Source organism: Sminthopsis crassicaudata, chromosome 3 (genome assembly GCF_048593235.1).
Source record: "Sminthopsis crassicaudata isolate SCR6 chromosome 3, ASM4859323v1, whole genome shotgun sequence".
Classification (NCBI taxonomy): Eukaryota; Metazoa; Chordata; class Mammalia; order Dasyuromorphia; family Dasyuridae; genus Sminthopsis; species Sminthopsis crassicaudata.
The window spans coordinates 507,457,714-507,473,232 of NC_133619.1; the positions used below are offsets into that span (position 1 = coordinate 507,457,714).

At 38.1% G+C, this 15,519-nt stretch overlaps 1 protein-coding gene across 12 annotated transcripts in view; it reads left to right on the plus strand.

The window, feature by feature from the left end:
- TENM4 (teneurin transmembrane protein 4) overlaps positions 1-15,519 on the plus strand; it is a 1,584,659-nt gene that overhangs the window by 955,222 nt on the left and 613,918 nt on the right. For 11 of the 12 annotated variants that reach the window (XM_074303958.1, XM_074303961.1, XM_074303955.1 and 8 more), the window contains one exon: positions 3,687-3,974. In XM_074303958.1, coding sequence (XP_074160059.1) covers positions 3,687-3,974 — 288 coding nt within the window. The remainder of the gene's footprint in view (positions 1-3,686; positions 3,975-15,519) is intronic. The other variant, XM_074303962.1, reaches the window with a different exon arrangement.

Here is a 15,519-nt window from a genome sequence, read left to right on the forward strand (position 1 = left end):
GTGGTTTCTCAAAAATTCTGGTGGACTCTACCACTCCAGAAGGCCTTACCATGTATGTCCGGCATCTGCTGTCAGACCAGCCAAGCTATTTCTTTATAGATTTGGAAGGTGTATAGATTTATAGTATATATGCAGTGTTGCCTATTGAACCCATTCCCGATATGAATAGGTTTTCAGAACTACAAGCCTTCCTTCCCCTATAATTCCTCTGTGTCTATTATTCCTCTGCACCTCATTTGTGTAACAAATATTATTTTACCTTAATTCTGCCCCAATCTTTCTTTTGAGCTCCCTGTCATTAATGTCAATCTTAAAATATGTTATACATTTCCCATGTCAAAAAAAATGTCCATATTGAGTTTCTTAAAATTGATCTTTGATATTGGCACTTATTTGCTAAACTTGCTATTTAGTTGGGGTTTGGCTGATAGAAAATCTGCATGTTCATTGAATGTCCATATTTTCTCTTTCAATATTATAAATAATTTTGCTGGATATGATATTTTTGGCCACTAGCCTAGTTCTTTTAATTGTTGATAGATATGATTCCATTATCTGCAGTCTTTTATTGTGGCTGCTGCTAAGTTCTATACAATTCTAATTGTATACTTGTATAGTCTAATTGTAGTTCCAGTATATTTGAATTTTTTTATTGTTTCTTGCACAATATGCTATTTGATATGAGATTTTTAAAAAATTGTCAATAATATTCCTATATATTTTCAGCAAAGGATCTCATTAAGGTGGTATTTGGTGGATTTTTTCTATTTCTATTTTCCTTTCATGCTCTATCATTGCAGGACAATTTTCTTAGATTATTTCTTGCATTATTGTATCAAGGTATTTTTTTGGTCACAACTTGCAGGCAGTCCAGTTATTCTTACATTTTCTCTTCTTGATCTGTTCTCCAGATCTATCATTTTTCTTATAAAATGTTTCACATTCTGTTCTATTTTTTTCCCATTTTTATAATCTGTTTTGTTATTTTTGGTCTCTCATATCTTTATTAGCTTTCCCTTACCAAATTCTATTTTTCAAAGAGTTATTTTCATCTTTAAGACTCTGGAGCTTTTTTTCTTATTGATTAACTTTTTTTTATCATCTTGTTTTTCTTGGATGGTTTTTATTTTATTTTATTTTTTAGTTTTTCCTCATTGTCTCTCATTTGATTTTTTAATTCATTTTTCAGTTCTTCCCTAAATTCTCTGGGCAGGAACCATTTTATGTTACTCTTTGGGATAGAAGAAACTCTTTTCAGTTCAGTATCTTTCTCTGAAGCTGAACACTGGTCTTCCCAATTCCCATAGTATGTTTCTGTGGTGCAGTTTTTTTCTTCTTTGCCCATTCTTTTTTTCTTTGTTTGTTTTTAGTAAAAAGTATTAGTGTAAGTACCTCTAATCATCAGGTGGGGGTGCCTTAAGCTTCCCTTCAGCTCTCTCTCCTGACCAGGAACCCAAACCAAACGCTCCATCCTCCTGCAAGTGTCCACAACCAGCAGTGTCCCTCTCCACTGCTTCTGCGCTCACCAGGTGCTGATTCTTTCTTGCCCAGGGCTGCATCTCAGCAGCACAGCTGGACCTGACCTTCCCAATCAGCCAAGGTTCAGTCTGTCTTCCCAGACTCAAACCCCAATTCCATAATCCAGGAAGTGAAAGTCTCTGTGACTTTCCTGCTGAGGCTCCAGCCACACCCAGTGAACCCCAAGGCTCCCCACTTGGTGTTTCTGTGGAGCTAGCCAGGAAGGTTCTGTACTTCACACGAGTTAATCCCCAGCCCCAGGTCTTTCTTCTGATCTTCTTGGGCTGTACCAGGAGGACCCCTGTTCTGCCCCAAGTCTTCTTGATTTGTTACCAGCCTATGTTCACCCTGAGGCACAAATTTATTCTATTTTGTGGGGAAATCTGAAGAGCTTGAAATTTACCAACTTACTCTGCCATCTTTCCAGAATCCCCCATTTGGGGTTTTCTTGACAAATATATTGATATTTCCTTCTCCCAGCTCATTTTACAGGTGATAAAATTGAGGCAAACCGCTTTAAGTGACTTGCCCAGAATCACACAGCTGGTGAGTGTCTGAGGCCACATTTGAACTCAGGAAGTCGAATCTTTCTGACTCCAGACCCAGCACTCTATCCACTGTGCCACCAAGCTGTCCCTATCAAATAGTAGGGAAGAACTATTCTTTCCATCACCCAGGTGATGAAATGGATTCTTGGAGTTGTTCAGACACTTGATTCAGGTCTAGATTGGCATTTAGAATAGAGTTCTTAATCTGGATTCTGTATCATTAATTTTTTCAATATTTTGATAACTATTGCAGTATAATTGGTTACCTTTCTAATCTTATATGTTTTGTTTTATACATTTAAAAATATTGTGGGAAGGAATCTACAGGCATCATCAGACTTCCAAAGACATCCCTAACCTAATAATGATTAAAAATTTAAACCCATTTCTTGTGACTCCACTTTTGTCTCTTTAATGATAACAAAAAGTTCTCAGCTTACTTGCTATTAAATGGACCTGGGCAGAAAAACTGCCTAAGCTTTGAAACAAAGATTTGAGACAAGTGTTTAACTTCTTTGAGTATAACCAGAGATCTTTGGGGAACCTTAAAAGCAATTTCTTTAATTAAAACTTAGAAACTGTGAACATAAATTTTCCTAAAGTAGACTGCTATATTTTTTCTGACACTTATCTTTAATATTATGGCTGCGTTTACAAAAAGAACAAAGTTACTTGGTTCTCAAGAATACATCTTGTTGCCAAAGTGTGGTGATGCAAGCCTATGATCCCTGCTGCTAGGGAAGGGGAAAGCTAGTGGATCGCTTGAGCTCAGGAGTTCTGAGATATAGTAAAAGTAGTCAGGACTCTACACTAAGTCTGGCACCAATATGATAAATCCGCAGGAACTGCAGGGTCATGATGCTGCCTAATGAGAGATAAATTGGCCCAGGTAGGAGACGGAGTGGTTCAGAGATTTGTACTGGTGTTGGGCCTTGAGTAATAAGTGTCCTTTCATCATGAATAAATTAGGAACACCCAATCTCAAAAGAAAAAAAATAATTAATTTTTTGTAAAAGTATGAGTTATTTTTGTTATCCTTTTTTATGCTTGTTTTAAAACCAAGTCACAGCAGTTGCTACTCTCCCTCTGAGGCAGCAAAGTATGATGGTCAATGTATTAAGTTTAAAAGATCCAGCTTCTGCCATTAACTGACTCTCTCTGTCACCCCACGCAAGTCCCTTCCTTCTCCCTTTTCTGCTTACCTGTGTAAGGAGAGTATTTGATTATATTATTGTGAAGGTTTCTGCCAGCTCTAAAAGTCTATTTCTGAATTTCCTCCCAGTTTTATCCTTCTGTTCTCCTGTTCTGTGTTTGAAAATTCTTTTAACTATTAAAATCTACATTCTTTAAAATTGTGTATTCTGAATTCCCTTGTAGTTCCTGGATTCTGTGTTCTCCTTTCTACAATGCTATGTTCTACAGTTATTTCTGGCTCTAATAGTTCATGTTCTCCACATTAATCACCTGTGCTCTCCCTTCCAGATCTGCATTGCTATTTTTGGAGCTCTAAAGGTATCCTGAGTAACCCACAGGCTGAGTTGTAAAGCACAACTTTGGAACCTAGTGTTAGGGTGACTCCTAGAATGAGCTCATGCTGATTCTCTTGTTTCTCCCCTACAGAAGATTCAGATTTGATTGTTGGGAGGACTCTGTTTTTGGATGCTGAAAATCGTCCGGTGGGCGCCATGGATGTGAAGGAAAGGAAGCCGTACCGTTCCCTGACCAGGCGTCGGGACACTGAACGCCGCTATACCAGCTCCTCGGCAGAAAGTGAAGAGGGCAAAGTACCCCAAAAGTCCTACAGCTCCAGTGAGACACTGAAGGCCTATGACCAAGATGCCCGTCTAACTTATGGAAGCCGGGTCAAAGATATGGTGCACCAGGAGGCGGATGAGTTCTGCCGAGGAGGTGAGCATATTATGGCCAGGTTTAACATCCTCCAGCCTGGGAGGAAAAGAGGGAACCAAAAAGTGGCAAGACACCACAAAAATGGCCAGTGAGGTCCTTCTCTTTGTTAGGTTCTATGGGACACATGAGAGAATGATAAGCTTTTGTTCTGGGTCTCTGACATTGGGGTGCCATGGAAAGAAGGACGGCCTTCTGGCTCCTGATCTAGCCACGTTCTGGGGAAGAAGGACTCCAACTTATGAGATAGGTAAAAAGTAATACAAGGTGATAATAATTAGTATTCACATTATTCTAATACTTGAAGGTTCATAAGAGAAACAGCCATCCACAGTATTAGAGTTGGCAAAATCTGGACAATCTGGGTTTGTGTCCTGCCTCTTACTATTGCCTATTCCATTACCCTGCACAAGTCACTTAGGTACTTTCTCAATGATCTTAGGCAGCTTTCTAAAACTATAAATTATGGGGTAGGTGGTACAGTAGATAGAGCACTGTCTCTGGAGTCAGGAGGACCTCAATTCATATAAGTCCTCAAGAGCCTTACTAAACTGTATGCCCCTGGGCAAGTCACTTAATCCCATCAAAATTAAAAAAAAAAAAAAAAACACTATAAATTGTGAAATTTCTGCCTGCCAATTTATATTGGAAGCTTCTTTACTGGAAACTCCCTGTATCTATGAAATCATAGTGATGGAGAGAGAAAGAGACAGAGGCAGAGAGAGACAAAAAAAGGGAGAAGAGAGAGAGACAAACATAGAGGCATAGAAACACAGAGAGACAGAAACAGAAGAGATAAACAGAGGCACAGAGATAGAAACAGAGACAGTAATGGACAGAGAGACAAAGATAGATAGAAACAGAAAAGGAAGGAAGGGAAGGGAAAGAGAAAGGGAAAGGAAAGAAAGGAAAGAAAGAGAGAGAGAAAGAAAAAGAGAGAGAGGAGAAGAGGAAAGAATGAAGGAAGGAAGAAAGGAAGGAAGGAAGGGGAAAAAAGGACTTCCTTCATAGCAACTCTTTAAATTAGGGAAATAGACAAAACTATTCTCACTTTAAATTTGAGTTTTCTGAGCCTCAAAAAGGCAGAGCCTTGGCCAGGACCACATGCTTAGTACCATAAAACTTGATTTTCCTTTTTTCCCTATGTCCCCTTTTGGTCTTCCAGTAGCAAATTAATTGAAAGCCTACATTTTATTAATCACACAACATAAGTGAGTGATGTCTCCTTGCCAAACTGCTCCTAGTTTTCTCATTCTATGTCCTAAAGTTTCTTCCAGACCCTTCCAGGTCTAATACTCATATTTTAAGGTCCCTTGCAATTCTAAAGTTCTGTAATTCCTCAGAGATAAATTTGGACAATTTGGACATCAGACTACGGACCATTTACTTATCAAGAACAGCAGTTTTGTATTTTAAACAGTTTCTTCCCATTTGATTCCAGACTATAAATAAGAATTTGTTTCACCAGGAATAAGTAGATTGTTTCTATCACCTCAATCCCAGGTGAAGGTTTTCAGGGAATCATCCCCGCTCTCTAGCGCAATCCGTTTGGTATCCAGTGGCTCTCAGCTAGCCAGGGTCAGGGCCCAGACTTCACCACCTCTCCATCTGTACACCAAGACGATGAGAAGTAATCACTAACCTACACAAGAATCCAACCCAAGCTCCTGGTTTCCTTAGCCTTCTGTTCTGACAAAGAAGTAACGGGCCAGGATGAAAAGGGAGCAGTTTCCTGGGAAAAGACAGAGAGGGCTAAAGAGCAAACTGGCCACCAAAAAACATTTCCAATTTGAAAGAATAAATTCCCTAAACAAACAAGTCAGCTCATATATTGGAAGAGTCTTAGCTAGGCCGCCAGAAACTAGAATGATTGGAGTCAGCATAGTAAAAAATAGATGCCCATTAAAAAGTCTCCAATATTTATTGTCTTCCTTCTATTGACTCATATTCCTCCAGCTTAAAAGGGTATGTGGGGCAGGCCGTATGGAAATCGATGTTGCTCGGGTTTTTTTATGGCAAATAAATTTGATTTTCCGTTAACTGTAGCATTCATTTTTCATAATTTATGAGCTGTCTCTCCTGAGGAGGGTCGTGGCCAGCTGTGTATTGACATGTGGGATAGGGTAGCCAAAGCAGTTTGGCAGAGTGAGAAGACGGCTGGATCAGGTGTCAAGCAACTTCACTGCCAGCCTCAGCTTGTTGGGGAAAGATGCTTCACCTGAGACTCAGTTTACTCTTCTGTTAAAAAAAAAAAAGGATTGAACTGAATGGTTTCTAAGGTCTGTTCCAATCCTATTGTTTTTCCATATAAAATCCTTTTAGGTGCTTAGCATTCTATAAAACTGTGATTATTTCTGATTATCAGTGGAAGGATTTAGAATTCAATGAGATGAGGAGGGCAGCATATAAAAATATGAGCTATTCTGGCTACATTTGGCCCTTTTCCTCAGAAGGAAACATGCCAGTATACATACACACACACACACACACACACACACACACACATATACACCTATATATATATATACACACACACATATGTAGATAGGTATATATATGTACATATCTATATACATACATTCATATATGCATATGTGTAAACATATACATACACATTGAAAGTAGCAGCCAAATCCATAAGAACAAAGCATGAAAGAAATCTTCAGCTTGGTGGTCATCCCTATTTCTAACTGGTAGGTTAATAGGTGCATGGAATAGGGAAGGAAATAAGCATTTATCTAGAACCTATGTGCCAGGCACTGTTCAAAGAATTTTTATTTTTCAAAAAACTAGCTAATTTGATCCTCCCAACAACCTATTAGGTAAATGTTATTATTACTCCCATTTTACAGGTCTGGAAACAGACAGACAGAGAAGTGACTTGTTCAGGGTCACACAGTTAATAAATGTCTGAAGTTGGGTCATTCTGACTCTGGATGCAACATACCTCCTAGCTTTGTGGAGTTGAGGGGTTTCTTTTTCTATGAATAAAGTGGTTTCATATAACTTGTTATTCTGGAGTATATATATACTTCTTTACATCAAGTGGTCAGTGGGGTCAGTCCACAATTCCAGCAAAGCTGACCAGCTCCTAATTGAGTGTGAGTGAGAGAATGAGTCAGGACCTGTAACTTGTTCCAGTTACCACACATGTATTTTCACTATATATAATTTTGAATGTTGCAAATTATAGATAAGTTCCCTGTAAATCAACCAATCATTTAACACACATTTATTAATAATTTGCTCATATGAAACAGTTCCTGCCCTGAAGGAGTTCCCATTCTAATGGCATATGCTGTGTTTCTCTACTTCAAATCTGGAAGTTCATTAACAAACCTCACACTTGGGTTCCTGACATGGGGAGAGAGAAGAGCCAGCTATTAATAGAGAGACCACATTTTTGTCAGTCCTCTCCAAATAATGGGCTCTTGCAAGAAACACAAAATCATAGACTTGGGACCAGACCGAAGCTTAAAAGTCATTGAGTGCAACTCTTCCATTTTACATAGGAGGAAACTGAGACCTAGCTAAATTAAAACACTTGCCCAAGATCAAATAGATAGTAAGTGTCAGCCCCAAAATTCAGGCCTACAGCAAATCAGTTACAGAGCCATAAAAACTAGTGCCTCTTATTCTCAGGGCAATACTCTTTGTACTAGGGCACTCAGCATTCTTTCTTGAAAGGCAGAGGGGATCCAATCCCCTGGCTTCTTACATGTGGCTTCTCTCCACTGGCAGATACTCTCTCATCTTCATCACCATCAATTAATCCATAGGCCTTTATTGAGAATATGCTCTGCACATGGTCTTATTTTTGATCTTTTGGGAGATGCAAATAAATCTAAGACATGGTTCCTGTCTTTAAGAAATGCAGTCTTAAAAAAAAAAAAAAGAAAGAAATGCAGTCTTGCTGAAGAGAAAAGACAAGCACAATTGGGAAAAATATCTAACAGTGGAATTTGGAATTTGGAAATCACATGAGGTTTGATGGGTTTTCTGATTCTGACTAAAACAATCTTTCTGTTACCTCAATCCTCCTCCTTGAATTCCTCCCCTGACAGAAATCCAGTAAGTTCCTAAGGATACAGAAATCTTATAAATGACTATCCTTTCTATGATCATTTGCTCCATTGGTCAGAAGAGATTGACAGGTCTATAAACAGAAGACAAAAGGAACCCTGTCCTCCAACTGGGGAGAAGAGAACAGTGAATAATAGTAAGATGAAGTAAGACTTCTGTGAGTTAGCTCACCAAGAACACAATAGAGCTTGTGGATGGATGAAATCTAAAGGAAAGGGAGAGAAGAAGAAAAGGAAGAAGAGAGGAAAGGGGGAAGGAGAGAGAGGAAGGACAGAAAAGGGAGGGAGGGAGAGAAGGAAGGAAGAATAGAAGGAGAGATTGAGGAAAGACAAAAGAAAGGAGGGAAGGAAAAGTAGGGAGGGAAAGAGGAGGAGGAAGGGAAGGAAGGAGGATCTAAGGAAGGAAGAAAGGAAGGAAGGAAAAAAGAAAAGAAGGAAGATGGAAGGGAGAGAGGGAAGGGGGAAGGTAGGACAGAAGAAGGGAGAGAGGAAGGACAAAAGAAAGGAGGGAGGGGAAAAAGAAGGGAGGGGAAGGAAGGAGAAGGAAAGGGGAAAAGGAAGGAAAGAACTTTTCCCTTCCCTCCCTCCACCCCCTCCCCTAGATGGCATGTTATATATGTTATGTATGTATATATGTATATATATACAAATATATATGTAACATATGTTAAATAGGTTATAGTATATCCTAGATACAATATATGTGTGCAGAACCGAACATTTGTCTTGTTGAACAAGAACAATCAGATTCAGAAGGTAAAAATAACCTAGGGAAAAAACCAAAAATGCAAGTAATCCACATTCATTTCCCAGTGTTCCTTCTCTGGGTGTAGCTGATTCTGTCCATCATTGATCAATTGGATCTGAATTAGATCTTCTCTTTATTGAAGATATCCACTTCCATCAGAATTAATCATCACATAGGATTGTTGTTGAAGTGAATAATGATCTCTTGGTTCTGCTCATTTCACTGTTGATATAAGTCTCTCCAGGCCTTTCTGAAATCATCCTGTTGATCATTTCTTACAGAACAATAATATTCCATAACATTCATATACCACAATTTATTCAGCCATTCTTCAATTGATGGACATCCATTTAGTTTCCAGTTTCTAGCTACTACAAAAAGGGCTGCCACAAACATTTTGGCACATACAGGACCCTTTCCCTTCTTTAGTATTTCTTTGGGATATAAGCACAGGAGTAGCCCTGAGGGTATGCACAGTTTGATAACTCTTTGGGCATAATTCCAGATTGCTCTCCAGAATGGTTAGATTCGTTCACAACTCCACCAACAATGCATCAGTGTCCCAGTTTTCCCACATCCTCTCCAACATTCATCATTATCTTGGCCCCAAACTTTCTAGCTGTGTGGTCCTGGGCAAGTCACTTTACCCTATTTGTTTCAGTTTTCTTATCTGTAAATGAGCTGGAGAGGAATGACAAACCACTCCATTATCTTTGCCAAATAAACCCCAAATGGGGTCACAAAGACTTGGACACAAGTTAAATGACTAAACAACAAGGTCCCCAATTAGTTCAAAAATGAATCCTCTTGAGTTCATTCCAAGTGTAACTTACTCTTCCATGTCATGGTTATGTCACACATGCTAATTAATTCCAGCCCAATGGAAACGTGCAGTGTAAATTTGAATAATGAGACTTCATCAGGAGATTTATCAATGGCACTAATCAGGATCACCTAGCAAAAAGTATTGAGTTCACCTGAAAAGGAAACAAGTTCTAGAAAATCAAACCTAGTGAGATGCTTCCTCAGGGGAAAAAAAAAAAAAAAAAAAGCTTAAGCTTGCTGAAATTAAATGTAGAACTGAGTTTGAGAATGGAGGTTTTTCATTGAAGTATTCCAAGGATGACCAAAACTGAAAACAGGCTGCAGTTGGAATGTTGGACAAAGGACTCTGGGTTGCTTCAGGAATGAGTAATTCCTTATGGGAAGAGATATTCAGGCACAGGTTGAATTACCATTCTTGTGGAATCAACTTTGAAGTATTTGTGTAATAAGATAAATTTTAAAATTATGTAAGAGAAATAAAGAAGGAAACTTTCATTGTACACCAACTGTGTGTCAGACCCTATGCGAAGTGCTTTCCATGTTGCTTTGTTTGATCTTCACAAAACTCCTGGGAAATAGGTATGTTTATCCCCATTTTAACACTAGGGAAACTGAGATAGAGGTAAAGTGCTTAGTGTCACACACCTAGGAGGTGTCTGTGTTGGATATATTTATCAAATACATATTTGAACTCAGATCTTTCTGTTTTTAGGTCAGGTACTTTGTGCCATTAACTACCTTTAGCCAAGGATGGCTGACATAACTTCTAAGGTTATTCTAACACTAGTATTCCATGAATCTATGGCATATCTGAGCAGTGATAGAATGGATATGACAAGTTGACTTTTTTATCTTTCAACTGTAAAAATAAGGAAAGAAAATAGTTTTTATTCCCTAGCCTATTAAATTAAAAAATAGTGGAGTGATTTCAGACCATTCTAAAAAGCTATAGGCAGTCCACCTTTGGGGTCCCAGATTTGCTATAAGATCTACATTTAAATCTTGACTCTTCTACTTAGTCATCATGTGACTTGGGGCAAATTTCCTAACCTTGATAAAGCTTAGTTTATTCAGCTATAAAATAGGAAAATTTATCCTTCCTACATCACAAGATTGCTAAAGGAATGAAGCATGATTATATAAATATATGTATGGATGGATATATATATAGCATCATAACAATGAAGCATAATAAAAATGTAAATTTGGTGTTATTATTTTAGTATTACTGTTGTTAATAAAAATGATATAATATGGGAGGTAGCAGAATCTAGCAGATAAAGAACAGAGTTTGGAGTCAGGAAGAGATAGATTTTACTTCTTCTTCTAGCAATATTGATCTTGGACACCAGTTATAACTCCCTGGATCTCAGTTTCTTTATCTGTAAAATGAAAGGGCAAAAGTATAGGATAGGGGAACACTAGGTGATTTGAAAAACAATTATCCTTACACTGATAAGAGATAACGTATGTAAATCCCAAAGCACCATAGAAAAATATAAGACATGATAATCCCATGACATCTCAGAGTTGGAAGAGATCTCAGTGTCCAACTAGTCCTACCCATTGCTCCCTGGGCAGGAATCCATTCAACAATAAAATGTTCATTCAACTTCCATTTGAAGAATTTTAGCAATGGGGGAGTTCATTACCTCCTTAGGCAGCACATTATGCTGTTGTACATAAAGTTCTTTTTTTTTTCCTTTTTTTCCCCCACCAATGTGTTTTATTAGTCAACCAAATGATACAGGTAGTTCAAAGCAAAGCATTTAATGAAATAGCATAGTGAAAAAAAGTAGCAGAAAAAAACATTTCCCAATAAACCTGAAGCACATTCTCCAACACATGCACACACCATCAGTGGGAAAAAATGGACTTAAGTCTAGAAAGTATATAGAGAAAAGCTTGCAAACATGGAATATGTAGGGGAAAAGCACATAGATGGACAGATTAACACATAAAGAAACACTTGTGCCCAGGATTCGTAACATGCCTCTGAAGCTGCAAAACTGCTGAAGAGTTCTTGCTGAAATCATTGCACTGCTCCCACTGGTCTTTCTTCCACACTTAATAGTATTTTATTTTTTCCATCTACATGTTGTTACATGTTTGAGTTTTCAATATTCACTTCAATAAGATTACATAAAATTTTTGTTGTTGTTATGTTATTTTGGACCACAACATGAAAACCAGCTCCCATTTTCTAGAGCATTTTAAAGATTCTATTGTTCACTCATTTTTGTTTGTATCCAGCTGTTTGTGACTTCATTGGAGTTTTCTTGGCAAAAATATCAGAGTGGTTCCTTCTTCAGCTTATTTACAGATGAGAGTAAAGTGACTTACCCAGGATCTCACACCTAGTATCTAAGATCAAATTGAATGCGAGTCTTCCAGATTCCCCATCCAACATTTATCCTGCAAGACGTGATTTCTCTGTACTGATTCTAGAAGACATGTTTCCTGCATTGGCCCTGAGAAGTGAGCAATGCAGTGATGGGAATCTTATTTTATAGATGGAAATACTGACTCTCAGTCATGTGTTTGCCCAAAGTCAAGCAACTAGTTAGTATCAGTTCTGAGACTTAAACCTCAAGTTTCTCAGCTTCAAATTCAAAATCCATGCACCATTTTTCTTAAAGGACATAACACATATAGTGTCAATGCCAGGCTATGAAAAGCAGGCAGCGAAGAGCTCTGGATTCAGAGTGAGAGCACCTGAGATTTAATCTAGACTTTGCCACAATAATAATATGGGTAATTCACTTGCTGTCTCTGAACGCTGGTAGCTTCATCTGTAAAATTAGAGACTTGGACCAAATGCTACCTAAGGTTATTAAATCCTATAAAACTTCACTATTAGAGAACTGGGGGTTGCCATGCTGTAAACCATAGGGGCAAGCCTGCCTCTCCACATGGGCAGAAGCCTTCCTGGCTAGACCTTGCCTGTAGCAGTTTGCAGCATACGGTAGCCTAAAGATGGTGGTACTCAGTGCCAGCTGATGGCTCCAGGGCTGGCAAAGTCATTCATGGCTTGCCAAAGTCTGTGTAGCTTTGAGTGCCTAGGAAACCAGCATGAAATTCATACACATTCTCAAAAGAAATAACCAAGCCACATGAGAAGGGAACTGGTTAATCTCTTGGCCTGGCCCCATAACCAACCCGCTGCCTGCCCTGCAGGGTTCTGTCACTTGGCTCCCTTCTGGTTCCTGCCCACCCCATCCGGGTCTGAGCGAAGTAACTCACCTGTCTCTGGTTCTATAAGGTTCACAGAATGCTTCCATCAAGACAGTTGTTGAAGTAATTAGTACAGGGGATTATTGTCCTCATTATGCAGATAAGGAAAATTAAGCTCACCTTTCTGGACCTCAATTTTCTCACCTGTAAGAAGGAACTGTTGCTGTCTGAACTCTCCCTGTGGCACACTTGTTGGGGAAAAGTAGATCAGAACCTTTCAAGTGCTATATGAATGTGAGTCATTATCATCATATTTGTCTGGAGTCGCACAGACAAGCAACTGTAGTTAATCCGGGGCAAGATATTCAACTAAAGAACTTCATTTTCTCAAAAATAGAGTTAATAGTAACTACCTCTCAGAGTTAATGTGTGGATCAAACTAGTTGTATGTAAAGAGAAATGAGAAAACTGAAACTAGTAAATGTTTGAAGCTGGACTTGAATACAAGCCTTCCTGACTCCAAGTCCAGTGCACATTCACTATCTGCCTTACAGGGAAAAGTTCATAGTTTAAGTATTAAGGGGTCACATATGGAAGACGTGTGGAATTTGTTCAGCTCAGTATCAGAAGGCAGAAATAGGAACAGTAGTTAGAAATTTCAGAGAAGAAAATAAAGGCTTGATCTAGATAAAACTACCTAATAATTAGCCTTCTCTGCAGATGAAATGGGTTCTTGAGGAAGTATTGGGTTCCCTAGAAATGTTGGGTTTCCCTCCACTTGAAGTCCTCAAACACTCCTTGGTTGACCACTTCTCAGGCATATTATAGATCAGTGGTACCAAACTTAAATAGAAATAGACTTAAGAATCATTTGGGCTACATGTTGAGTTAGAAAAAATTACTTTAACATTCTATGCTTTGGTATATTTTATTTATTTTGTTAAATATTGTCCAATTACATTTTAATCTTTGATCTACATTTGGGAGTGTGTTTAACATTTGTGTGTATGTTTAACATTTGTGTTGTAAAAATATCTTTTTTTTTTAGGGGAAAAGGACCCACATGTGCAAAAATGTTTGTAACGGCCTTTTTTTGTGATGTCAAGGGACTGGAAATTGAGTGGATGTCCATCAGTTGTGGAATGGATAAATAAGTTATGATATAGGAAGGAAATGGAATATTATTGTTCTATAAGAAATCATCAGCAGGTTGATTTCAGAAAAGCCTGAGTTACATGAACTTATTTACTGAATGAAATAAGCAGAACCAAGAAAATGGTGTACACAGTAACAAGATTATGCGATAATCGATTGTGATGGACTTAGATTTTTTCCAAAATGAGGTGATTGAAGGCAATTCCAGTAGACATCCAGAAAAAGAACTATAGAGACTGAATGTGAATCAAAACAAAGTATTATTGCCTTTTTCTGGTGGTGGTAGTGGCTTACTGAGGTTTTTTCTTTTTCTTGTTTTTCCCCCTTTTAATAAGATTTTTCTTGTGCAGCATGATGAATATGGAAACATGTTTAGAAGAATTGCACATGTTTAACCTATTTCAGATTGCTGTTTTAAGAAGGGAGGAGAGGAGAAAAAGGGAGAAAAATTTGGCACATAATGTTTTATAAAATGTTGAATGTTGAAAACTCATTTTATGTGTATTTGAAAAAATAAAATACTATTAAAAACCTCCTTTTCTAGATCCAATTTAAATTAAATGGTACCTGAGATCCCCTTTAGTTCCTAGATTCCAGAATGAATCAGAAGTTTGTTGTTCAGTTGTGACCCAATTTGGGGATTTGTTGGCAGAGATACTGGAGTGGTTTGCCATTTTCTTCTCCAGCTCATTTTACAGATGAGGAAACAGAGACAAATAGGTTATGCAGCTTGCCCAGGGTTACATAGCCAGTAAGTGACTGAGGCCAGATTTGAACTTAGGAAGATGAGTATTATTTCCTCTAGTCTCTATATTCAATCTGTTGCTCCACCTAGTGCCCTGATAGAAAAGTAGCATGATGAAATAGAATGAATACTGAATTCTGAATTAGAGCATCTGGGTTTGGTTATAGGATCTGCCTCTTAATGTCTTTGAGCAAAAACATTTGACCTTTTGGGCTCATCCACAAAGTGTGAGGGATTGGATGCTGTCTAAGGAGGGTTCCTTCACACTCTTAAATCCTGTGATTCTTGGAGGGGCTGGGTACAAAAGAGAGTGAAAAATTAAGGAAAGGAAGAAGCCTTTGATCTAGGAAATGATGGAGGAAAGGCAAGGAAGGCTTTGTGAGGAAGGTGGAACCTGAGGTAGACCTTTGAAAGAAGTGAAAATATCTGCATTATCTATGTTCTATTGATTTTCATTTATTTTGTTAAATATTTTCCAATTACCATTTGATCCTATTTGCTCTATATTTGAGAGTATGTTTAACACTTGTGGTTGTAGAGAATATCCTTCAGGTTGAGATGGGATTAAAGGGGAAATCCATTCCAGGCTGAAAGATGATATGAATAAAGACAGAAGAAATAAGAGAGAGCTGGAGAAGATTGGGAGGAAATAAAAGTGTTCTGGTTGGATGGAAGAAAGAATACATGAAGAGTACTCACGTTATTTTCATAATAAGGCATCAGAAAATCCAGTTGGAACAAAATTATAAAGGATCCCAGAGGAAACATCTAGAAACCCTAGAAGGAAATTAGAGGAAAACTGATTTCAGCTTAATATGA